Source organism: Tachypleus tridentatus, chromosome 10 (assembly GCF_004210375.1).
Source record: "Tachypleus tridentatus isolate NWPU-2018 chromosome 10, ASM421037v1, whole genome shotgun sequence".
NCBI classification, from domain to species: domain Eukaryota; kingdom Metazoa; phylum Arthropoda; class Merostomata; order Xiphosura; family Limulidae; genus Tachypleus; species Tachypleus tridentatus.
The window spans coordinates 37,945,669-37,973,419 of NC_134834.1; the positions used below are offsets into that span (position 1 = coordinate 37,945,669).

The window sequence follows — 27,751 nt, forward strand, 5'->3', positions numbered from 1 at the left end:
GACTAGACATCCTAAATTGAGTGGCACATTTTGAAATGCTGTCCAAGACTCCCAGTAGATCCTTTTGAGATGCCCAAATGTTCTGGCTTTAATTTTCAGTCAGTTGTCTTAACTTTTATATAGTATGCAGTACTCTGAACCTCTGACAACTGTGAATCAACGGATATAATTTTTTTTAAATGAATGATGAAATTATCACAGCTTCAAATGATTCAGGATAACATTTACTGTTTCTTCTGAAGTTGGCTGTAAGACAAGCTGTAACACAGTTGATATTATTTTGCACCCATTAGAACAAAAAAAGAGCAGAATGAAAATGACAGATATTAATTTTGTGAAGCATTTATTTTAAATAACTTAGAATGAATCTGTATAACAGTTGCTCAGACTTTTACAAGAAGGTCCTGGTCAACACAAATTAACTAAAAATAATCCATTCATTATAGAAATAAATGTAAGTAAATATATCATTTTAACTTGATTATTTGCATAACTGATTTAATTTTTCCTTATCAAAAGATCAGAGGGTGCTTAAAAATGTGCATCCCAGTTTTATTACTTGAAAACTTCATCCCCTTGATTAGTTAAGACTTCATTAACAAAACAGAAAAACAACACTACACAAATGATTTATATTTATTTTTATTTATCCCAGCATCTTACACAATTTTTTAAACTGAATGCCTTTCTTAATGAAAAGCTTTATCATATTTGATTTGTATTTCTTTTTTATAATTCTGCCATCATCTACCTGAAAACGTTGAAACTGACAGCTATGAATATTGGCATTCTTGGTTTCAATGTTTCGTTAATAAACAAAAGAAAATTACTCATTAATAAAATGGATTTTTTTTTTTTATTCTCCATTCAGTGCTTTCTCCAGCTCTCCTGTTTCTTTCAGCTCCTATGGAAACAGAAACAAAAGTAAGGGACAAATTTCTAGTACAATTCTTTAAAAATCAAGTTCATATCAAAGTTAATCTTTATAAAGAAAAAAATTATCTAAAATACAAAACATGTAAAACATATTTGAAGATACAAAACACTAATAACTTTGTTACATACACCTCACAAGATTAAAAAATATCAAACATAGCTAACCTAAATTCTTTAACATTTCAAGTTTATATCAGGTGTAGCTTTCCTTACCTTTGTGTGTTATTTTATGTAAATTATCATATAGTGTTCAGAGTACTATTTGATGATTTACTCAATGACATTGTGTAACAGAACTGCAGGAATTTCAATAACCTCTTCAACTACAATTTTTTCAACAAATGTGTAAATAATCTTAGTAGTATGTATTATCCGAAACTTCCACATACAGTTAACCCATCTTAATGTCAGATATTTCACACAACACAGAAACCTTCCTAATGTAACTTGATACTTCACAACTAAACAAACAACAATTAAACATTACTTATTTAACTCTTTTGCAACTAACTCACTATAATATACATGAATTCATCTACAAGTTTGCACACGTTAAGTATTTGCACCATAACTTTTGATACAGTGTTTATTTTCACAAAATTTGTTAGACTTTTAGGAAAAATTACAAGTATTTTGTATACACAAAATCAGATATTTTAATGAAATATTTTTATTAAAGATTCGTTTGTAAAAATAGACTTTTCTGCTACTAGTCTGAGTGCAAATTAATTTCATGTTATGATTAAAAAACTATTTTTTGTCCCAAAATTTTCAAATATTATCTGCATACTCTTTAAAACCTCCTAAATACACTTCAAACGTTTGTTTTGAGCAAGACTTTATATTTTATGTTACTTTCTATACTCTAACTAGATGGGATCTGTCACTTGGCAAACTTTGTAACCATCAAAATAATATTATGCTTTTTCATGCTAGAATGACCACATATTACAACACAAAAATACAAATGTTTAGTCTAATTACTTTAAGTCTTATAATGCTACACACAAACACGAGCAAACACACACGTGCACAGATATATATATATGTATGTATGTATTTATTATATTGTTCTTTCAGTCATGCCTAGCTGACATTACATAACTTGCATTGATTTGGTACATGTGCCCTCAAGCTATGTATGCAGTAATATAAAAATGGCCTTTAGTCTTCTCTAAAAAAAAATTAATTTTTCAAACTTAAAAAGAAAGCAGTAAATACATTGTCATTATGAATTACACACCCAAAACCTACATTAATTCTCATAAAATTTCATACAACCTACCTTAATTATGTCCAAACCACCAATCAAATGGCCATTGACATAGACCTGTGGGTATGTTGGCCAGTTAGAAAATGTTTTCAAACCTTGCCGAACTTCTTCATCTTGCAATATATTAAAAGTTTCATATTTCTGCCTGTAATTAACAAATAATTAATCATCAAAATATTAGCTGTTAATGTGAAACAAAAATTTTTGTAATGTTGGACAAAAAGTGGATGGCTAGAACATCAATGTATTCTTAATATTCTTAACACACAGAAATCTGAACCCTCTTTATAATGTGTCATAATTTATCATTTTATGTTTAGTGTTTACACTGTTATTGTTATGAAGTTATGTTTTGTCTTATGAAATCAAAAACATTGATCCTAATAACTATTCAATATTTTATACATCAATATTTATGGCATGTAATAAAGATTCTATATAGTTTATGTTTCCAATTGTTTATATTTACTACAGATTGCCTATAATATTAACTCAATATTGTATGTTTTACACACACACATTGAGTAAACTGTAGTCATCATTAGCTGTTCAGAGTAAACAGTTTTCATTCACCATCTTGTTTAATGAAAATATTACATTTCTCACATATTTTACTATTTAGAGTTTATTGCGAACTAAACTTATTGTGAGAAAGTAAAGAAAGAAATACATTAAGTTGCAACATAAAACTTTGAATCAGTAAAACAGAAACTGTTTAAAGCTTATAAAGAAACAATTCTAAGAAGGTTAAAAAATGCTTAAGAGCTAAATCAAAATTAACAAACTATTAATCCTTACACAGCAGGAATGTTGTAGAAAGCAACATCAACAGATGATGACTGCCATTTAAGGATTAAATGAAACAGCAAAAAAGTATCTTTTTAAGAAGTGATAAATACAAACTTAAAACTTTGTGATCCCTACTGGCTGTGTTGTGAATTATACACCACAAAAGTATTAATAACCTGTTTAATAAAAATCTAAAAAGGAAAAATCAAAATATAAAAGTCCATTATACTTCAGTTTATAAAGTGACCAAATGAAACAATTATACAACATGAAAACACTGATTACCAAATTTGGCATAAAATTACAATGAAATGTAACTATAGGAACAGATAAAAAGTATAAAAAATATTTTTACCATGTACAAGTGTTAAATGCTATGTTCTCATTATGACTTCAGGTAAATTATCCTTATCTTCATATCAAAACTACAAAGATTAATTCAATAAACAATACAGTTAATTTAGCATACTCCAAATTAAGTTTGTATGCATTCACTAGTAGAGTACTTTTACTGTTTGACCACAGTTTTAAATATCTCACAAAGTTTGTCTAGTTTAGGAAATTTAATTTAGTTCTTAATCTATATACTGAGCTAATATTGCAAACCACTCCTTACAATAATGATAAAATAACTAAAAAACATTTTAAGCAATTATATGCATAAAATTATTTTCTATATTTTATTGTGAAACAAGTTAAGAGTATAGCAAAATTATCTGCACATACCCTGTTCCATTAAGAATCTCAATTAAAGTTTTACTAAAACCACAGCAAGGGTTATCACGTGATCCCTTCATAAATATCATTAGTGGTGCTTTATTGATCAATTTTTCTAGCCTGGAATGAAAAAAAGTTGTGATTACTTTTATAAAAGAAATAAAAATACTACTTGAACAATTAGTAAAGTTTTAAAAACTACTTCATAACACACTTTCCTTTCAGTTTACTTACTAAGTATTATTTTATTACAGGTTACAACAAGGAAGACTTTCTTTTATAACAGGTATGGCATTTCAATCAATGCAATTATTCTCTAGTACACAAGTTTAAATAGTAAAGAAGGTTTTAGTATTTAAATCAACATTCAACAACCTAACAGATGTATTTAAATTTTAGAATTGAAAGTGGTTACTTATGCATGTGTACATTAATTCATGCAAATTAGCAGATTATTTATCTATGGCTGAACAGAAAAAAATTAGCAAAAAGTGAATAAATATTAAAAAACAATGTGGAATATGTTATGCAAAATACTTGCATAATATTAGGAATGTCTGAGAAAACAATGATCAAAGACATGTAAAAATATGCCTGGGTATTTGTTAATTGTGGGATTCTTTTTGTTTTATTTAAAAAGCTTCTGATATTTTCTGCCAACATTAAACACTGACATCCTGTTCAAAAATATTTTATTTTTGTCCATGAACTTGAGAAATGGGATTTTGGTGTTCTTTTAACTTGATCATATCCCATTTCATTTGTGTAAAAGGCTGGGCAATTATTTCACTTTATTTTATAAACGTTTCCAGGACTGAAAGAGTTCATTATGAAATTCTTAATGCGTGTTTAATTTTCATTCCAGTCATGGAAATATCTTACCCATTTAAAAAAATAATCTTTGTTACTGTAAAAGCTAACTAGAAATTTAAAAAATATTTCATAATATATACTGAACTATTACTCAACAGTTTTATTTGTTTTGTTCCAAATATTTCACCTACATGTCATTCTGCATAACACTATCAGCCATGCTCTCTCTCTACATGACTAGTCATTTTGACCAATCCTACAACTATTAAGTAACCAAGAATGTATATATACTATAGCTTTTAATGTAATAAATATATCTTCATGAGTCTTAGCAAGCAATTAGTAAACATTACAAGTCTTCTGTACACAAAAATCTGATTTTTTGTAATTAATTACTTAAAATTAAAATTATTCTGTGAACATATGAAGTCAGAGCATCACTTAGCCTGATTAGTCCAAGTGCAAGTTGTTTTTCATTTTAAGAATAAAAACACTTTCTCCATCTTAGTTTTCAAATTTCATTTGCATATCCTCTAAAACCTCTTAAAAGAAGTTCAAAAACTTTGTTTTTGATAAAACTATGTATTTTATGTTATTTTCTCTTCACTAAACACTACACATATTTGGTCAATTTGACCACCCTTGTGACCAGCACAAAAAAAATCAATTTATTTTTTCTTCCCATATAAATTGCAGAATGTGAAAAAAATTATGATTAATTTGCTTAAACAGTTTACTAACTTGCCTTTTTACTTCAAACTGCAGATTGTAACAGAAAATTATATTTATCCTAAACAGGTTAGATTTTATTGTTTTATTGCTCTTTGAATTTATAATTCAATGACACAAGTTTTAAATCACATGAGGAACATGTAGCTCAACTTATAATACTTAATTATATTAAAGAAGCTACTTGCAAGCATACCTCAAGAAATAGTTGTATAATCGTTTCATTATCTTGCTGTATCTAATCTAAAACGTTATAATTGTTTTACTTTAGTTACTTTTATAACGATAAATAAAACTTGCACAAAAAATGAGAAATTTTGTATTTAAGTTTGGCCTCTTTTTTTTAGTGTTGGCCCTCTCATGAAACTTAACACTAGCTCCTTGTAGTCTGTGTTAAGTTTTTCCAGCAAACCAAGTAAATAAACAATGGTAGTGTTAAAAGTAACATGTTGCCAGCAGAAAAATATAATTTCAATGTAACAACACAAATACAAAAACTGTAAATTTGACTCAAGTCTTTATTGTGATTACTTAGTAAACACTTGTTTTGAAAAGCTGACTGTTCCATTACTTTCTCACACGTTGCCACAATTGTGTATTCTTTTTTACAATCATTTGTTTTTAAAACAATAATTAAATATTTTTGAGTAAATCAATCCAGGAGTGTATAGTTTGATTACACCACACACACTGGTATAAAGATATTCTTTGTGTCATTTAGAACTTCTAATAAAATTAGTTTTTTAAGCACATGATATCCTTCACACATGTATCTAGTGTAGATACTCAAATTATGTAACTTTGTTATGTCGTTATACACAACATCCAAGACGTGTTGCCATCAGCATGAAAGGGTATGACTAAATTACATTCTTCAATAAAAAAAACAACACTGAACATGAAATCCAAGAACTCCTTTACGAGTTCTCCTTTACTCCAGTTTTACTTCAGGGGGAAATAAGTACACAATGCTTTTCCCACAATGTTTAGTTTCCATCATGTGCAGATGATTAGGGTAAGGTGGACTTGAAATGCATTAGTCATAAATTTACTCATTTTCCTGCAAGAAAAGTCCTTGAAATATTATATAATAGGTGTGTACTAAAATGTATAACTAACATTCAAATGGTAGTAGTTTTAGGCTTAACTGAATGATAAATTACAAAGCTAAATCTGTGAGCAGTAATTAGGGTTCTGTTTACAAAATTAGATAACTGGGAACATGATGAGTGCATGTAAAGATATCCACAGAATGGTTGAAGAAGAACACCATTTTAATTCAACTCTTTGTATATGCTTTGCAAATCTTAGTATAATGCCACATTATAATAAAAGCTAATGTTTATGATCTGTGGAAGTAGCCTAATACAAAATAACTATTATTATTAGCCTGCTACAGATAGATTTACTGTAGAAATACAGAGAAGATCACATTAATTTCTCCACCTGTCTGCTAATGAACAGAGGTGGTACACATTTCAGTTATGGGTTTCATATTTGTATTTTGAGAATAGATGGTAAACAGTGTTGGCAGCTGAAATATTATCACAGATAAAAAAGATAGGAGAAGGGAAAATCTTTGTTTTGTCTTTTAACTCTAGGTACAATATAATCCAGTAAAGCAGAACATGTGAAAAACAGTAGTCATCTTCATCAGAGTGGAAAAATGTAACAGAATGTAGAGGGAACCCACAGAGTGAGATACTCTAATGTGTAGGGTAAAGCTACACCCCATCTGTACCATTGTCCATTGTAAAGATAACAAGTTGCAAATGTGGATGGAGAAAACACCAGTCTAATCAGTTATAGGATGCACTAGATCAGGGGTGGGCAACTCCATGGCCACTGGCCACATGTGGCCAGTTCAAGTTTAGGAATCAACTTTTTTTACCACAAATTTGGTAATTAGCAACTGCACTGCCTCACGTCATTGCTAATGTTGCAAGCTACATCATTGTCACAGACTCCACCCATTTTGTAACATCAGTCTGGTTTAGATGTTTGTTATCAAGTGTGCATTGTTTTGCATGAGCTTGCAAACATATTTTTATTGTGCAACTTTCAAGTGTTCAAATATATTTTGTTTTTGATCCCATAAGTGGATAATTCAAAAATTAAAGAATCCAGATGATGGTGGACACTCAGAAAATAAAAACAATTCAACTGATTCTGATATTACTGCCAAAAATAGAATGGCACATGACAGGAAAAATGTAAAATGATAATTTAATGAAAGTTAGGAGTTGAAATTTGCAGTGATTGAAGCAAATAATAAGCCAGTGTCTTTTGTGTAACAAAGTGTTTAGGAACAATAAAGTATACAACCTTAAGCAACAACTTTAACAATTTTCACAATAAATTTGGTGTAAAATTTCCAGTTGACAGAAAAAATCGTATGAATGAAATTAGTCATCTGAAAGCACAACTTCATGAACAAAAGGGAAGCCAAAAAGGAATGTTTATGTGATCAGATGTCTAAAAGTGAAGAACTGAAAAATTTGATAGACATTATTGTAAAAATTGTGAATTATATTAGAAGTGGAAGTTCTCTCAACCTATCAACAGTTTGTCGAGTCTTTGAAGAAAAGCAGTGACTATACTTTTGATGATCTTACTGATTTTGCAAATGTAAGATGGTTAAGTAGAGGAAAAGTCTTGGAATGACTTACTTCCTTATTTCTGCAAATAAAAAGAGTATCTTGTTGAAAAATGAAAGATTGAAAATTTCCCTGAAATTGAATCTTTATCACGGCAGTGTGATTTGCACTTTCTGTGCAACATGATGACTCACTTGAATAATTTGAATATGAAGCTTCAGGGAAGAGGTAAAATAATAAGTGAACAATCACAGTCTATTCACAAATTTCAATTAAAGCTAAACTTCCTTGTGGAACAATTACAAAAAATGATTTGACACATTTTGCAAAGTTCAACAGTTTTTGATGCTAAACATGATCTCTATGTGAATTGGATCAAAAATCTATCTCAAAAATTTGAATCATATTTCTCCAAATTTGAAATTGATATTTGAATTTTTGCATAATCCATTTCAATTTGACTTAGGAAATTTCAGTAAGGAAATTACATCTTTTTTATCTTTGGATAAGTGTGGATTTGAAGACAAGATGACCTGCAAAGTGTGGAAGACATAAACGGAAAACAAAAATGTTCTATCAGAGAGATGTGGCTCACTATTCTGATCAATGCGAGTCTTCCAAATTTAAAGATAGCAATATCAAAATTATTTTCCATGTTTGGATCCACATGGGTGTGCAAGTCAAAATTTTCTATGCTAGATTTTCTTAAGTCTATATACAGATCTCAGCTTACTGACATAAATTTAGAGGCAGAGCTAAGATGCTCATTGAGCATAGATATTAAGCCAAATTCCACGAAATTTGTTGAAAATGCCCATCAATTTCACATTGAAGGTTAGTTGAAATGCAATTAATTTGATTAAACTAACATCTTTCAATTTATTTTACTTTTTTAAAATAGTGTGGCCACATTGTTTTCATTAGCCACAGTAGTGGCCACTATGAAAAATAAGTTGCCCACCTCTGCACTAGATGATATATAATGGCTAGGATGCATGATATTGTAATCAGCAGACCAAATCTAGTCCAAAACTAAGTGCCATTGAGTATTTGTCATCTGGTTCTTGGTAGTAAGAGGGTCTGAAACATCTGCCCTTCAAGCACAGGAAGTAACTTCTGCTATGACAACTAAGGCATGGTATATATGTGCAGAACCAGTACACAACTAGCATCAAGCCACGATAAGAAGTGTAATGAAAATGTAGTAGATCAACTCCAGTTTAAAACCAGGCAAAGAACAACAAACAAAATGGATGGGGCAGCAAAAACAATTTGGAACAGAATGAAAATAACACTAAGAAATGGAAGGGAAAAAATAGAGGAAGCAGCAATGACATACATACCATATCTCTGTAAGTCACAAGCAAAAAATAAGTTGTACCACCTAAGCAAAAGATGGTGCTAGGAACAAGAGACTAATGGTTAAAGAGAGGAAGGGTAAGAAAACAAACAGTATTATGATCCAAATCAAGAAGAATTGCACAACAAGGAAAATGAAGAAGACATATGAACAAAAAAGCATTAAGAAAACAGGAGAGGAGGATACCTGATGATAATAAGAAAACTTAAAAGTATTACTCAGAGCTGCCTAGTAACAAATCATGCTCCAAAGTGATACACCTCATCTGAACAGCCAACACAGAAATTTGGATAAGCAGAAAAAAGAAAGAAGGGAATGAAAGAAAAACATGATACATAGACCTACTATGGAAAATGTACCCTTGTTACAGATAAACAAGGAGGGAAGAACGAACTGGACAAGAAAGAAGGCTACTTGTTAAAAGGATCTGTAAAGTTTCAAAAGAGACTGTATCAAACCCACATGTGAAGTCTGAGTGATGACACTGATGGATCAGAGAGGATGGAGTCAGGTTGAAAGAGTAAGGGAGAGTGGCAGAAGAAGTAGAAAAAGAGGACAAGAGAAAATGCAATAGAAGAAACTATGAATGAGCTGAGAAGTAAGGAGTTATCAGGGAAACTCAACATGGAATGTCCAAAATGAAGGAAATCACAAGGTAGAATATAAGGAGGAGAGTAGGCATGGAGGAAAAAGTTGAACTAGTTCTGATAGAATGCACCTCAGCTGAAGGCAAGGGAAGACTAACAGAGAACCTGAAAAGAAGGAAATAAGATGAGATTATCCATGACAAAAGGCTTGTGGTACCTGGAATAGAATAAGCTGTTAGAAATACATGTATAGAATGAGCCCCAAAAAGGAGGTTGATAATGTGGTAACAGAAACAGTGAGAAAAATTGTTCCTGTGGTGAATGATAAAGGGGACAACTGCAGCAATGACTATATGTACCATCAAGAGATGTCTACAGCTCATACTAATAAAAAACAAAATTGGATATCCTGTCAAAAAAAAAAAGATGGATTTAAAGAGACAATATGCCATGGTACCTATGAACTAATTTCATGAAGGAAGAATCTGGAAAAAGAAGGAGACACAGATGAAAGAAAAAGAAATACCCACTATGGGAGTAGTCTTATAAAGTTACTAGGTGAAGTCTTTGAGCAAGGAAGGAGAAAGAAGAATGACTGAGGAGAAGGGAACCTAAGTCCTCAAAGAGATAAAACCTCCTGCAGAGTGAGGGAAAGACAAGTATGGCTTAGAAAACCAATCACTGTATGTTCCTCAAAAGAAGAATAGAAAACTGGGCCCTTTAGACACACGAAGAACAAACACCCACATGAATGAGAAATGAAAAATGGTGTACGATTAGACTACTCCAAAATGAACCAATCTACCCAAACATGCTGTCTCTCAAAAGAGGAGAAGAGGGTGGCAATAGAAGGCTTGTTGAAATAGAGCCAAAAAAGAAAAGGAGCGTGTGAAGTGTCTGCCATGACCATTCCATATCCTAAGGTGAGAAATCCCCATTGGAAATGGAAAAGCAAGGGAAGACAAGAAATAAAATGAGGCAGGAAGGATTTAAAACTCAACACCTATCTATAGGTTCCCTGGCTTGGAACCATGAAAAGATGAGAGGAAAGACTTGGAAAAGAATGAGAAATCCACCCAATAGCAATTGTGGACATAAGGACCCACATTGTCATAGATCAATGTTGGCAAGAAAGAAGATCTCTTGAAGGATGTAAAATAATGGGAACAGGAAACACTGGAGGAAGAGGGAAAAAAAAACAAAAATATCAGCACTCAACAACTGACTGCAAACAGAGAACAAAGGTCCATAAACCCAACAAAACATGCCCTACTGACTAAGTCTATATAACAGTCACTGCCAAGATCGATGTCACTGAAGTCTACAAGCAATGGAAGGATGGATGGGAAGAGGAAATAGAAGCTGTGACATGGATAATAGGATGGATGGAGACAAAGAGAGGCCAAAAAGAAGTGTGACAGACAATGAGACATAAAACTGGCATTCAGCCCCAATGTACAACAATTGAGATACAAGCATACTGGTAAAATCATAAAGACAGATTAAAGGAATCTCAAAAAGGCATGAGATATAAAGAAGTCAAAAGCTATTGAGTAACAAGGGCATCATGTCCCAACCAACTCTAGAAGATCATCCAAATAAAAAAATAAAAATGCCAAGGATGATGTACCATTGTAGAAATGATAAGTGAGCATGCATCCATCAAAAACCCCTCAGGGGAATGACAGATTATACAGTAAAAAAGTTAAGGAAAGACAAATAACAGAAAAGAGTAGTGCATATAAGGTGAAGGTAGGAAAACCTAAGCCTAAGAAAGACAAACAAAAGAGAGAGGATCCAAACCCCCAAATTTGAAGAAGAGACACCATAATTTTGGAGCCAAAGAAAGGCAATACAGAACAAAGTAATACCTAATTATACAAAGTCACAAAGGAAGGAAGACAAGATATGTATGTCTCAAGGTAGTGGTAAAAACAACTGAATATGTAAAAAACATAATTGAGAAACCAATTCACAAAAACATAAAAATTCCTGAAAAAGAATCAAGGTAATATGAGTATAAAATAAGGCAAAGGTAGACAGGTATAAACCACCAAAATTTCATTCATAATGAACAAAAAAAAACAAAAAACATCAGCTCTATTAACAGACAAAGAAAAACCCAACACCAATATCAAGATGTGATGATTGTGTTCTCAGTATAGAGGAAGTCAGTTGCACTAGGAGAGTGGGTCATTCTCCTATTGGTGGAGAGTTGGCACATGCTAGAATGCAGCTATACCACGTGATGTTAGGTGGAAGCCTTAAGGATAGTAGTGAGCAAAAATTGTGCATATAGAGGAAAGCTGAGAACAAGGTAGTATTACTTCATTAAGTAAAATTGAGCTTTTTTTTTTTTTTTTTTAAATCAGTTACAAAGTATGTAATACCAAACACAAAAGAAGTTTACTGGCAATTTGAGAAAGCAAATGTAATAGAAGGCCATGACAAGTGAGTTTGACTTTCTGGTTTATATTTCTGTAAACAAAGAAAGTTATTAGTTATAAAACTTAAGCAATGCTTCAATACTATCTATACTATGATGGATAATGTATGTTAAAGTCAGTACATCATAGAAGGGTGATGAAATATTAAGTTTAAAAAAAAGTTAACAAATATACAGACAAGTGGAGATTAAGAATTTATTTAAAATGCTTCCTTTGAAATCAAGATAAAGATTATATAGCATTAAATTTAGATTTATTAACATTTAGACACCTAACTTATTTCTATACATTGATAATACAGTGGTTTAATTATTTGAAAGTAGCTCTGTAAAAAGTCATGTCATCCACACTTTTACCTACCCATACTGAATATTTTTGTAGTGAAAGTTTTTACTTCTCAGGGAAACATTATTTAATGATACAATGTAACAGAGTTCCTGATACAAGAATTTTATGCAATTTTAGCTAACAGTTTTGCAGGATGAAAAAAAAGAAGTAAACAATACCGTTTATTTATATCTTCCTTTTTGGGTAACATATGTTCTAGCTCCCCAGTTTCATCTAATTCTTTCAAAATATCAAGACCTCCAACCAATTCACCATTAATATATAGTTGAGGATAGGTTGGCCAATTGGAGAACTTTTTCAAACCTTGAAAAGATATAGAACAGTTCATCATTCTTTTGTTGTTGTTTTTTTCAATGAAATAACTCACTCTCTCAAATTATCTGTCAAGACTGATCTAAGTAAATATATCTTTATAAATGAGGAACAAAACTTTGCTTGAGATCTACTTTAATAGCAAAATTATAGTCAAATAATACACATATTTTTTTTATAAAATGTAGAAAGAAATCAAAAGGAAGTAATAAAGCTTTATTAGCAAAAAACTTGTCACTTGATTTCTCTTCCACATGAGCCTCAATGACTATTTATTTATTTCTAAACTGTTTTATCAATATTAACTTCAAATTCAAGATTAACAAAAATTAATTATAAAGAAAGTTGTGCTAATGAACAAGTAAAACTAGCTTAATCCTTTATTACAATACACTAAATGATTATGAAATAATCATTTAATAATGCATAACATAATTTTATTAAAAACACTAATGTGTACAGTAAAAATTAAAGATACAAGTATTTTCACCTTCTCTAACTTCTTGATCAGCTAAAATGTTGAAAGAACTAAATTGAGCATGGTACTTTTGAAGTAACTCCACTGTTTGTTTACTAAACCCTACATGAAAGAAAAACGTACAAGTTAGTTCACGTTTAATGAATTCGAACACTAGATTTTTAAAGATTTCAAAATGATGCATTTTTTTCTGAAGGTATAATATTACTTTAAATGTTAATATTACTGTTGGTAGAACACCTAATAGATGGGGCCCAGAGAGAAGTTGCTGAAAATTTTAGAAAGCACTGGAAATACTGGTAAATACCATGCTATACCATTTTCTGATAATTTTCATTATTCATATTTCCTGCTAGTAATGTGTAGTTACAAGTAACAAAAAACTCAAACATTTTATTTTGTTATGAACATCAGTATAGTTCAACAAATTTTTCATGTTAAGGAAATTTTATTTACAACAATGAAAGAAATATTTAAGTAACTTGCATCTGATGTAAACCTATAACCAAAACTAATAATTATTTTTAAAGTGTAAGAGTAGTAACATTTTTATTCACCAATAAAAATTTAGTAGCTTTAGCACAGTAATATTTCCAAAATTTGTAAAGAAAAACCTATCAAACGTGATTATTTTTCAGGTTGTCACAGATTTATTACGACTTTATATATGTAATAGATTCAAGTACATGTTAGAATGAACAAAATAACTTACTCCTAAGTTATTGCACTTAAAGAGTGCATTTTATAGCTTTTCAAATGTTTTCACCACAAATGTTTAAGATACTTTTACATGTTAATTCTAAGTATTTTAACCATTATAATTATAAATATTTTAAGATCAGTATGTTATAATTAATGATTTAAAAAGTTAATATTTTTATTTCTACAGAGCTGCAAAGAGTTTTGCCTATAAACAAAACAACGTTCTTGTCAATTGCTTTTAGGATTTTCATGCCCAACTCAAAGAATTACTATTTTTATCATGAATTTATAACCCCTTGAAAATGTATCATCCCCTTCTCAATTTTCAAGTGATTCCCTTAGTTTTTGACAGGCTTTGGTTGATATAGTGCAACATCAAGTGGTTTGATCACTTACTAAGAAAACAAAGCTTTGAAAGCAACTATACAGAGAGTTTAAATATAACTGGATAAAGCAAGAAACAGATTATCACATATCAACATACAGAGTTAAGTTTTATGTAGTTTCTGTAAACATTTCTTTCCTTCTGAATTGTGAAGGTATTTGTGTTTTAAATACTATCTGTTTGAAAGCTACAGAAATTGTTTTCAATGAGAAGACATTAGATAACTTGAAATCTGCTGGGTAATCTTATACAATTTATAGACAGGTTGAATGAGTAACAAAAAAAGCTTTGAGCTTTTAGTGTAACACTGTAACAAATGTACAGTGTTTAGAGAAGGTTTTGTCATCACCAAATTTAAGTAATTTACCCATACAGTATCAAGCAAACAAGTCACATCACTGAAGATTGTTTAAGGCTTAATAGAGGTGGTATTTTGTTGATGTTTAATCTTCATTTAAATACAGCATTTTTTATTTTTCAATAAAAATACTATAGTTGTATTGTACAGCACTATTTGTAAACATTGTTGTTTTTTTTATTATTATTTCACTTTTTGCTACATAAACAGCTTACTTTCACTTAATAATCTGCATTTTGATCCAAGGATTATATATCCACCAGATGTTATAATGAAACTTAATAACAGTGATGCACATGCTCACTATTTGGATATAGACATTTATTTAACAGATGGCAGTATACAATTAACTACTTTCAATAAGAGGAGGGAATTTGATTTCTTCTATCTTCATTTATCCACCCCTAACAGTGTTGTTCCAGTAGTATGGTTAAAAGGGATTATTATATCCCAATTGAAAAGATGTAATAACAGCAATTCAATTGTACATAATGTTAATTTAATTAAAACAAATTAAAGGATAATGGTTATTAGGATTGGTTTATAAAAAAAATAAACTTTTCTTACTTTTTTATAATAAATATAAAACTATATTGAGGGTTAAACTCTCATTCACAGAGAATACATTATAAAAAATTTAGTGGATATTAGTTACTTATTTTAAGTAGCAAATTGTCATTTTTTGGAATGGTTCAGTATACTGGGGCAGAAAGACTAATTTCAGGTAGCTTGGGTTGTCTCAGCTCACCTCATGTATGCTTGAATGGTAACAGTCTGTTATTTTGGTTAACATCTATTAAAAGAATGGAGGGTGACAGTTTTGTAGTAATATAGAGTATATTAATTCAGTAGACTGCAAGAATATTATATTCTACATCAGTTGAAAGGGTGGAAGTTGATTGTTTTTACTTTGTAGAGTTTTTTGTCATACTTTTTACCAGGTTGGTGTAATTCTACATTAAAGTTATTTCTAAGTAGTAAGGGTTACTGCTTTCTCATCTGGCAGCAGACAGCAAAAAGCAGTTGGAGTTGAGATGTTGTGGGTTTAAGCACTCAAATCCTAACTGATTTTCCTTAGTTGCTGATAGATAGAATATCCCCAGTGCATTTGGGTGCTATGACCACAGGCATTATCCTTTATGACTTAAGGATAATGGCAAGAAATGGTAGTATATATGTGCTTTTGAATTAAATTATACTTTGCTGTTTTTGGTTTATATCAAATCCATTATAGTGCCAATTTTACACACCTATGCACAATTAATGTATTGCATAGCATGGTATTTATTGAAATATATATGTATAACATACTGTCATATTTTAAAATTAACATCATAATCAGTATGCCTAATTCATGCAGGTTAGCATCCTTGCATATACAATATTTAAAATCTCACTAAGTAATATCTGTGTACTCTCTGTAAATGGTTAATACCACCCAAGAGTAAAGCACATTAATTATCATCCACTGCATGTTTTGGTATTCTAAGAGTTCCACATTTGGCAAAGGCCTTAAAAATAATAAACAAGTTTAAAAGCAAAATTTTTCAATTTCACTGCACTTTTACCTCACATCCAAGTAAATGCTTAGGCAAAATATATTTCCTTATTTATGCCGACCCAGGCAGCGATTTTTTTGTCAGTACTGTGTAGTTTGTTTGATGGTGAAACAAATTAATGTCACATAGTAGATGATTAGGCATCTATCCATTAGAGTACGTGGGAGGAAGGATTAAGATGTAAGCTTTACTCATCATATGAATAAAATATTTCAGCTACATGAGTTATTCTTTCCTATAAAATTAAGATAGCAACACTTACCACAACGTGGTTCCTCGGATGTTCCTTTCATAAAAAGCATGCAAGTGGCAGCATTGACAAGTTTTTTTAACCTTAAATTCAGATCCTGAGAGAAAAAAAATGACAAATAAGAAATAAAACTATCCATTTCCTAATCATGTTCACTAAACAAATAATAACTTGCATTTACAATGGGTCACTTTAATCAGTATTCTGAACTAAATTAAGTCAACAAATGTGTACAACCTTATTCATTCAAACTGTATAACAAAAACATTGCTTTAGAGTATCTAAATTGAAAACCTTGTATATTCTTGCCTAAACACTTGCTGTAAAATAATAGGAATAAATATACATGTATATACATGTAGTTAAATGTGACAAAATCATGACTATGTTACTGACTTCAAATCTTGTTTAGATGTCATAATCAAAAACTTACATATTAGTGTTTAAACAGATACCAAAAATCCTACCCAAATGGGTAACTTAAGCAGGTATTCAGATGCCCAGAAATTTCTGACCACTAACAACACAACAGTTTGTAACAATTAGAAGACAAAATGAACCATGATGCCACACAGTTTAACTTTACTTCATGTGCAATGTTGTCTATATTTCTAGCAAAAGCTCACTTAAAACTGACAATAATAAAAAGTTATGTACATTAGAATTGAAAAGTAAAAGAAAATGTTAAAGTATATAATCATAATTGTAAAATGAAAATATTAAACCCAGCCATCATGTACACTATAGCACAGGCCTGCAAACTATAGGCTACTGTATGTATTTTCACTATTCTCTACAAGATGCTGAAACAAGTTCAAACAAACATCTCTCCTTTTTTTTTTATATTTATTTATTTATTTAGTTTTTCACTCATTAGAATGAGCACCAACTTAATGGTCATGAAATCATGTCAAAGTATCAAGCTTCCATCATATTCTTCAATTGCATGCTATTAACTTAGTGATATTGGTAACTGGTAACAAAAAAACCTTTAACAGTTCACCCTGGCTGACTGTCATTACACAATATCTGTGCTGTACAGACAATATTTACATGATGAAAATCATGTAATAGGTATAACAAAAACATTGCTTTAGAGTATCTAAATTGAAAACCTTGTATATTCTTGCCTAAACACTTGCTGTAAAATAATAGGAATAAATATACATGTAGTTAAATGTGACATAATTAGTAAAAAACAACACTTAGGTTTTAAATATGTATGTTTATGTATGGATGTTACAACAAGCTGTCATAACACAAACTGAAAAATTACAAGACAAATGAGTATGGCTACACTGTCAGAGAAGATAACACAATTGATAAGCATAGCTTACCTCAAATACTTCCACAACAAAACTCTGATAATGCCCCTTTGAGATTAGTGTACAAATTTCTGACAAAAATTTCAGTGAAATAACAGTGTCTCTATGGCAAGCAGCAGCTAATATTTATAATGATAGACTAATTTAGAGTAGTAACAAGTCTAATTTGTCCTAGAATGTTGACTGTGTTGAACTACAAAATGGAGGTAATCATGAATTGATTGTACATAGCAAATCAGCCAAAAGTAATTTAACAAAAAAAGAAGAAATATATGTATGTTTATGTATGGATGTTACAGCATCTACAGCAAGCTGTCATAACACAGATTGAGAGATTACAATAGCAACACCCAGGTACACAACCTCTGTATGGGTGCAAACTTTCAGATGTTTAGGTTCTTTCCCCTTGGAACTATAGCAGTTATACTTCTTTTCTATGTGACAGTTGTGAAAAAGGTGACTGCTCTCCCAAGTAAAAAAGAAAAAATTAATTGAAATAAAAATAAGAAAAAGAAAATAAGGTACTACTATTTGTTTTTCATTATTTATATTAATTAAATCATTAAATATCTGCAAGTTAAAATAAAATTAGTGTTTTCATCTTTAGTTGGGAGAGCAGTCACCTTTCCATATATAAAATGGACTATTCAAATTTGTTGATTCTTTGTCTTCTATATTCATTATCAATGGAAATGGTAAAAATTAATATGGTAAAAGCAAATTTTAAGAGTACGATGAATGACTGAATAACTTGATTTATAAGGTGCTCTAGGATTTTTGTACACTCATAAACTTCAGCCCACCAATAGAACTTAATCAGAGTCATCACTATGATTGTTCCACTTTCACCTTCCCTTTCCATGTCATGACTTTTGTTTACTGTTTCCTCTGAAAAATAATAGTTTGTCAGTACCCCTCTTTACATAACTTTAACTTCTACTTTACATAACTTCTTGTTTTAAGAACCAGGTAAGAGTCATAAGGGTGGGGGAGGTACCCAGTGAAAACAATTACGTCTTGAAATCATAGAATAAAGTTTTTAATATACTTAAAAATACACTAACTTTCATAATTAGTATATCAATACTAGATAATCCTGTGATTTCAAAATAAAACCATGTGTGTCTGATACAGGTATTTTCTTCAACAATCTTATACCTTCATTATAACCATTTAACACAGATATTTTATAATTGCTAATTAATGCATGAAAGTTTTTGAAAATAAAAAGTTGTATAAATTAATTAGAGGCTACTTAAATATAGATTTCATACTTCTGTTGAAGGTGATGGCTCTGCTGGAGGTTGTACAGTCAATGTTGTTGCTTGTTGATATACTTTCTTTGTTAAAGTAGGGGCATCAGCTCCTTCTACCTTATCAACCACTGTGTTTCCCTGATGGAAGAAATAATATTTATGCATAAACAATAAACCATTAAAATACCATAATCTGTATATTACACAGAATTTTCACATAAATCAACTAAATGAAAGGCTAAGAACAGTTCACTGGTATATGTATAAACATATCTAATAATCAGCTGAAGTACCCAAATTTGCTCAGGTTATTAGGTTAATATATTCTAGTTGACAATGCCAGCGTGTGTATATATCTTAATCCAATTTTAGCATAAAAGTATAACCTGTATACTGTTGTTTCTAAGCAACATAACATAAAATCAGCTACTAGAAAACTGTTACCAAAATGCACTGGCTTTTCTATATGTAGGAAGTTGTTATAAAAGGAATCTTTTATTTTCTATGTAATTTTTTGCTAGTTTTCCTCATTAAAAAAGAGTTGCATGTGCATGTATGCACACATCCATGTGCTTTTCTGTCTGTGGTTTCTATTCATAATATAAAGAACAGTTCTTTTTCATGTGGTTTCACTAGCTTGCCTCATTAAAAAGATGCCCATGCCTACACATATGAATATGAAAACTAATACTAAGGTACACACCCTCAGGGTCCAATTAGTATGGTTACAATATTTCACGTTTCTAGATTCTTTCCTCTTGAAGCTATAGTGATAACACATGCACAGACATGCACATGTACATGTCTGTCTGTGATTTCTATTTGTAATTTAAGGAACCACTCCTTCTTTCTGTAGTTTTTCACTTGCTTGCCTCACTACAAAAATGTGCACATACATAAGCACGTGGATACAAGTAATAATAAACAGCTGTATATCCTCAAGGCCCACTTAGTATGGTTACACACATGGTTAAGATAAGTAACACGCAGATACACAACCTCAGTGTGGGTGCAAAATTTCAGATGTTTAGGTTCTTTCCCCTTGGAAATAAAGCAGTCATACTTCTCTTCTATGTGATAGTTGTGGGAAGGTGACTTCTCTCCCAAGTAAAGAAGAAAACATTAATTGAAATAAAAATAAGAAAAAGAAAATAAGGTAGTACCATTTGTTTTTTATTATTTATATTAATTAAATCATTATATATCTGTAAGTTAAAGTAAAATTAATTTTTTCTTCTTTACTTTGGAGAGCAGTCACCTTCCCACAACTGCCTGCAGGCAGTGAAGGTCGATATGGATATGGGACATTGTGGGCTTGAACAGCCACATCATGTTCTCCTAATTTCTATTTCTATATCTATTCAACTCTTTTATTTTTTACATGATACTAGCAAATGGAGGTTAAGATTGATAGATGGTGTATCCCCACCTCAATGTGGGGCCTACTTTGACATTCACCTCCAAAATCTAAAGTACATTTTATAATTCCACATTATAGCTTGTATCCTGGAAACATTTCAATTAGTGCAGAGTTTAATTTATTTTTGTTTTTGCTTATTTTTTAAGTTATAACAAATATATTGTATATATACTGTATCATAAAAATAGAAGTATTTGTTCTATAATAAAATTTGCAGCAAATACTGAAATACAATTTTATAACTACAAATCTCAATCTAGTAGTGACATTATTCTTCTGGAGAAAGTATATTAATTTACAAAATTTTCAGAGTGATAAATAACAAGTGAAAGATGGTTTCTATGAAAGAATTGTAATAACTATTGAAAAATTATTGGCCATTTTATACTAAATAAAATAAATTGAATTACTGTACATCATTTTTCTTCTTTTCATACCTTTCTAAAGAACCATAATAAAATTTTTCTTTTTACCTCATTTATAACTAACACCTATCTATTAAGTATATAAATTTTAGACATACTTTGAATATTTTAACTGAGAGTTGAAATTTGCAGTTCAAGTGAATCCTTCTCTCCTCTTTTTGAAAAACTAATTTACAAGTTTTCTGTTGCTATCTGTAACTTTAGAGAAATTATTACCTTTAGTAAGAGGAATGTTGGGACTGATGTAACATTGAATTGCTGGAAGATATTTGGTAATGCCTCAGCCTCAACCTGCAAAAAAAAACAACAAAAATCACTGAGGCCAAAATATGAAAACAACAAATGGGTTTTAATCAGAAAATAAACAAACTAAAATTTTAAAAAATATATTATTCATTATCTGATGAAGAATTATGAAGCACCCAGACATCCATATAGTGATGGAAACAAAGGCTCCTGGACTGAATCAGGTGGGCAATAAATGGGATTCCAAATAGGAGAGAAGAAAATGGGAATACATGACAAAGGGGGAGGTGAATGAAAGCAAAGGGCAAGACTTACTAAAATAACTTTCTGAGCCCATCTATTAAAACCACCAAGGACTTCCAGACTTGGAAAATTAAAGAGTCTGGTCTCACCAGCACTGACCAAAGAAGTTTGGTTGTTTGTTATTAAACACAAAGCTACATAAAGGGCTATCTGTACTCTGCCCATCTCAGGTATCAAAACCCAATTTCTAGCAGTATAAATCTGCAGATATGCCACTGGGAGGCAAGAATGGTGATCAGAGTAAGATGTATACAGGTAAAGATATTCAAATTATTGAGATTTAATCCCTACTAAGAGGGAAGAGACACCAAATAAGGGAAGCTAGATTGATGTTAAAAGTATGAATTTTCACAGTCAAAGCACACTGACCCACAAATGCAAATATTCTACAAATCAACTCACATAAACACAAATATCCTGGGAAAAAGGAAACTCCAAATAATGACTCCAAGGCTTGTCCCCGAGAAGGGAAGGGGTAGAACCATAAGAAATGAGGGATGATTTAACATAACTAAATAATCAATTCTACCAAAGGGCAAGTCCCCCCAAAATAACACACAACTAAGAGGCACATTCAGGAGAGAGAAAACGGCTAACAAAATCCAAAACTTTCTGATCACTGAAACCTTAATCAAGTATGATAGGTCAATCATCAATTTGTTTGAATTGTTGCATGAAATTGATCAACTCCTGACAGACCAAATCCATTACTTCATGGGCAAATAATCATGGTTCTAACCCATTGGATGTCACTGGTAATTCTGCTACAGCAGTTGTAGCATGACCACCTGAAACTGCAAGTGCGTAACTCACAAAATTGTAAGAGAAGGTGAGTAATTCTTAACTCTCCATGAAAGAGAATAAAAACAGTAAACAACAAAGTAACTGAAGTAAAAAATTAGGAATGTAAAGAACTTGTGGAAAAGGTAATCAAACCACGAGCAAAAACACAACTATTCAATCAAACAGCAATGAAGAAATGGTTAACAGCTGCATTATCATTTGAATGTTGATAAAGATAAGAGAGAGTATCAAGACAAGTGATTAGTGAAAATTTGTACCAATAAAGTGCAGTATAAATCAAGAAAGCTTTGGAGGTAAGATACCTTATCAGAATATTGTTTTTTTATGCAAAAATAGAAAAAAGAAACCAAGTAATCTCATTTAACTGTCAATGGACTTACATATTCTCCAGGGAAATTTGTGACCATTCTCATCTGCTTATGCCAATAAAGCCAGAGTTGAGCACCAGTTTTGATGTATTGTCTTGGTAAAGGAAGGGTATGACCCTTTCTGATGTCAATGAAGCAGTGTTTAAAATTATTTTACAGGGACTAACTTAAATTGGATTTCACAGTACATTAAGAATAAATTAGTAAAAGTAAAGAGATTAAAGTTCAATCTTATATTACTTAAAAATTTTGATATATTTTTAAAAATCAAGAATACCACTGAAAATTATGCAGACCAGGCTCTTCCAACTATGTTGTCAAGACATTAACACACACAGAGTGCACTTGAATCACCTTTATGGATTTTCTCCACACCAAAATTAATAAACAGAATTTATAATCTACTTCCCAACGTGACTAATCATTCTTTTAACTTCAGTTTAAAACCACATTCAAATATATAGATTGACTTTTACAACCATTGACTGGCTCAAATATTTTAATTGTGTATTATAAAACATTGTTTATTTGTGGATTTTAAAAAAATTACCTACAATTCTATGCAAAAATTAACAAATCTCACCTTTAAGAACTTAACATCTTTTAGTTGCCTTTCACTTGCAAGTTCTTTCATAACATCATCCATCATCTGGCACTGTGATGCCCATTCAGCCCAGAAATGGATAACATTTAGATGGTTTCTAAAGAAAAGTTACAAATTCAAGAAGGATCTGGGTTTTTTAAAGATGCTTGGAGTCTTAACTGTCCAGTCATGAAATAACTTCCTATATTTAATTTTCATTCATACCACTAATTACATTTATAGTCATCACTATCACATGTACTTTACTTACTTTAAATTGTCTATATTTAATACTTTTCTTTTTCCATAATAAGAATCTCTTTTCAAAAATCAATGTTTAACAATTAACCATGAAGTTTCAATTTAACAGACAAAAACACTTAAAATATGATGTTTCTCAATGTTTGTCTTTTGGTTGATTATGGAATAATTTAGAGTTAACTATAAACATAATAAAATCAGCAGAAAAATTGAAACCAATTTTTACATTTAAACAAACATCCATATTTAATTATTTTAATAAGTCGCTTGCTATTTTCTATATAAATTTGGCCAGAAACTGTGGTATTTCAGAACATGCAATAACATGTGATGGTTTTATTACCTTGAAAGTTTTACATTTTCTACAGTAATTTCTACACACTGAATCCAAAAATAATAATTTTTTCTCCATCATATACAGATTTTGCACAAACATCATGCATACTTTTACATAAGTGAATTATTTTCACTGAAGACAGGTCACATTTTGTTATGCTTAAAATGTTGACAATAACTGGCTCTAGGTTTCTCAAAAGCAACTGTGACATCAGAGTCTTATCAATCATTCTAGAACCCACAAGAATCACACCACCAGAATATAAACAGCTAATAAGTGGCATATCATGTCATTTCTGGAGAGCATTTATTTGTGTGCATTTTAAAAGTATTTTTTCTTTTCATTATTATTTATTCTTTACTATGGTAACAAGATAAGTAAATGATCCAAGCATATTCTGCTATATTTGTAGTAAATTTATTGTAAAGAAACAATGACAAAACATTACATAATGCATTAAAAGGTACATTACTCATATTCTGGAATAAAACCTGAAGACCAAAAGAAATCATAGGCTCTACATAAAGTCTACACTTTTTTTTGTCAGAGTTGAGACAATGGACTTTAGCAATTCCAATGGTCTGATGTGAGCCTAGAAACCACGGAGATGACTACTATTTTTGCTTATGTAACATAGAAGGCTACAACACCTGAAATAAAAAAAATTTCTTATCTGAATCTTCAATCAACTATAAAATCTGTTGCTTATGGACCTGATGCACATATATCTAGTTTACTGGATACTCTTGATAGTTTCATCTAATTCTGAATCTGTTGTCAATAGAAGTTATGATAGGGACTGTTCTCAACCTGAAACATCTGGTGAACCACAACTTTTCACCCAAGATGAACTTAATGACTTGGTGAGAGATTTGGGCCTTCCAAAGGACTCTTCATAGATTTTGAGGTCTAAACTTCAGGCTAAGAGCTTACTTTTTCCAAGTATATCATTTTACTGGTACAGAAATTGTGAGAAAGAGTTTAAACCATCTTACAAGATAAAAAATTATGTAAACAGGGTAGTCCTACTGATCTGTACACATATGGATAGCACTTTGCTGGTACTATATAGAAGCTATGCATCTGCCATCTTACCACACACAATTAATTATATCTCACACTGATTAGATAGTATTGTACAAGTGCTTTGCTACTGAAGTTTCTTTGAAAGGAAAATTATAGAGCAAGAAATAAAAATACTTTTCCATAGCTAAAAGTCATAATACATTTTAATTTTACTGACTACTTCTCACTTACATAAAGTGCAATATCACAGATACACATCAAAGAAAAATCTTAAATTATTTCATATAACTAGATCAACAGACTGTAGTTTAGATTTATTAAAAAATAAATCCCCATTATATTATACTGCAAGATATATTAAATGCTTACTGTAAATCCAAAATAGAGGAGAGTTAACAATGATATTCTAAAACAAGTTACATTTCACTTTTATTTATAAATATACTGTAAAGTATTATTTTTTCAAAATATTGATAAAACTTAAAATGGCTAATTACAAAACAGCAAAGTTGTTATACAATTTACAAATCATCCTGATTCTGGTATTTTTATATCCTATTTTTAAGTTTTGGTGTAATGAAAATAAACAAACTGAGTTCACACATTAAATATCTGCAATTGGAATAACATACTTATAACTGAATACATCTATTTACATTACAAATGAAATATTTGAAATGCAAATAAAACACAAACATCATTTTACATTAATACTATTCACAATAATACAAAGAACATAATAGTTTAGCATAAAGGCCTATAAAAGTAACCTTGTGTGCAGGTTAAGAGGCTCAGAATCAATAAAATTACATGTAATTAACAATATAATTCTATTATATTATTATTTCACTTTTATCAACTAAGCAGTGATCATGCTTAATAAAGCTGATACATTAACTTACATTAAAAACAGTTTGTCACACACCAGCTTCAATGAGGTTTTGTCATACATGTTACAGAGAGTATGCACTTTTTGTGGATTAAAGGCAAAAATTTATTTAACTGATAACTTTGTACACCCAATTGAATGCTTATTAAGTGGAAGACCTTGCCACATCACTTGGACAATACATTACTACATCCAAAGTTTGAACTCAAACCATTCTGATCAAATTGTTACAGAATAATAGTCCTATAATAACATAATAATACAGAAGAATAGAGTTTGTATGGATGTGGTAAAATGGACATGGGCAGACTTCTGGTGACTTCACACCCTGCCATAATCTGATAGTGACATTACTATTCATGTACACAGAGCAATACTGAATCACCTCACCTGTATGACAAGTGATAAAAGCTGAGAAATCTGATGTTGAATCATCACAATGCATTTGACAGACTATATAATCTAGGTATTTCAGTACTAAACAGTCCAATGCTGAATAAACATTTTGGGCATAAACTGGACACTAAACGACACTGGCATACTCAAAACATGGCTTCCCTTGAGATTCCTTTACGGTAGTTACAATTCCCTTGATAACATAAATGTTTGTTTCATAAATTACAATAGTTTTGTACAATATGAGAATGTATGATCACAGAACTAAATGACTAGCTGATTATAATTCCAAGAAATTTACTTGGTAGGATACTACAATTTGAATTTTACTACTTTTGGTATACATGAAACAATTAAGAACTTAGTTTTATTGCACAGATGGATAACTGTATATTTATCCAAATTAGATTTTAATTCCATGAATTATTATGTTACATATCACAATTATTAATGCTATATTTTCATATTTGTGTAATTATCAAGTGATGTAATTGCATTGTAAGCTATTGTACACCCACAAACAATTTATAAAGAACACTTACATATTAATTAATTGTTTATACATAAAACACACACTCTAAAGCACCCTCATTTTTAGAATTTTGATTTTCAACACTCTCCTTTCATTTTTTTTTTTCCAATACAAAAACAATTCACCCAAAACTTTATCCATATTGAGTAACATTTGATGGGTGCTTAAGGAAACTGAAATTTTGCCTTGTAGCTCACACTACATCAACATATCCTGAATATTCTACAATGCAACAGAATATCTTAAATAATTATGAAAGCCTATAGAATATTATTTTGGAATAAATAACAACATATTTAAACTAAAAACAAATTTTCTTTTTTTTACCTGGAATACCCTGACACATAAATTTCCTCATCTATGAGAAAACTATCCATTAGCATTAGACCATGATCCCTACCAAATACTCGTGATCAATAATTCCTAAGCCTCAGGAAAATTGCAAATCCTGATTTCTCAATATCCGGACCTACAAATACAAATAGTCACAACAGAAAAAAATAATCCGATTTTTCCATTTTCAAGATTTATGAGAGAACACGAACAAAAAGTAAATAATTACAGTACTGCTATCAAAACAGTTATTGAAAAAACACCACTGCGCAAAATATATAGATATATATACTATAAAAGTACATAATTATAACACAAAGCAACTAAAACTCAATTATCAATGTACGGAACGAAAGTACTAAACCCAACCACCCCTCCTCTCAACTTTCACCAACAACTCAATACTTAAAATAACTTGCTCGAAGTTCACATAAATAAATATGTATTTACTTATTAACGTCAGTTACTATTTTCCAAAACTCATCCACAGTTTTCACCTCTCTCACAGAACCTGCCATTCTACCGAAATCTATGCAGTAGCGCACTCTGCACATTCATGTTACTTTTTTGTTTTTGTTTTAGTGATTTAATGTGAACATTACAACTG

At 30.6% G+C, this 27,751-nt stretch overlaps 1 protein-coding gene and 1 long non-coding RNA gene across 4 annotated transcripts; one reads left to right on the forward strand and one right to left on the reverse strand.

The window, feature by feature from the left end:
• Positions 1–626: 626 nt before the first annotated feature.
• Positions 627–27,751, reverse strand: Grx3 (Glutaredoxin 3). 3 transcript variants are annotated; one of them, XM_076460849.1, is made up of 11 exons: positions 27,595–27,612; positions 27,139–27,280; positions 23,371–23,488; positions 21,283–21,357; positions 19,240–19,359; positions 16,653–16,737; positions 13,399–13,488; positions 12,755–12,899; positions 3,725–3,835; positions 2,222–2,354; positions 627–904 (listed from the first exon to the last, which is right to left on the reverse strand). In XM_076460849.1, exons 2-11 carry the CDS (start codon positions 27,192–27,194, stop codon positions 857–859), a joined length of 981 nt encoding a protein of 326 aa, XP_076316964.1. In that variant the 5' UTR covers positions 27,195–27,280; positions 27,595–27,612; the 3' UTR covers positions 627–856. The 3 variants fall into 3 exon arrangements, with proteins under 3 accessions (XP_076316964.1, XP_076316963.1, XP_076316965.1); XM_076460848.1 differs by lacking the exon at positions 27,139–27,280 and having other exon boundaries at positions 27,595–27,751; XM_076460850.1 differs by lacking the exons at positions 27,139–27,280; positions 27,595–27,612 and adding an exon at positions 25,897–26,467.
• Positions 12,114–15,172, forward strand: LOC143229075 (uncharacterized). Its single transcript, XR_013015635.1, has 3 exons — positions 12,114–12,252; positions 13,622–13,685; positions 14,276–15,172. It is a non-coding gene; the product is annotated as an uncharacterized LOC143229075 (long non-coding RNA).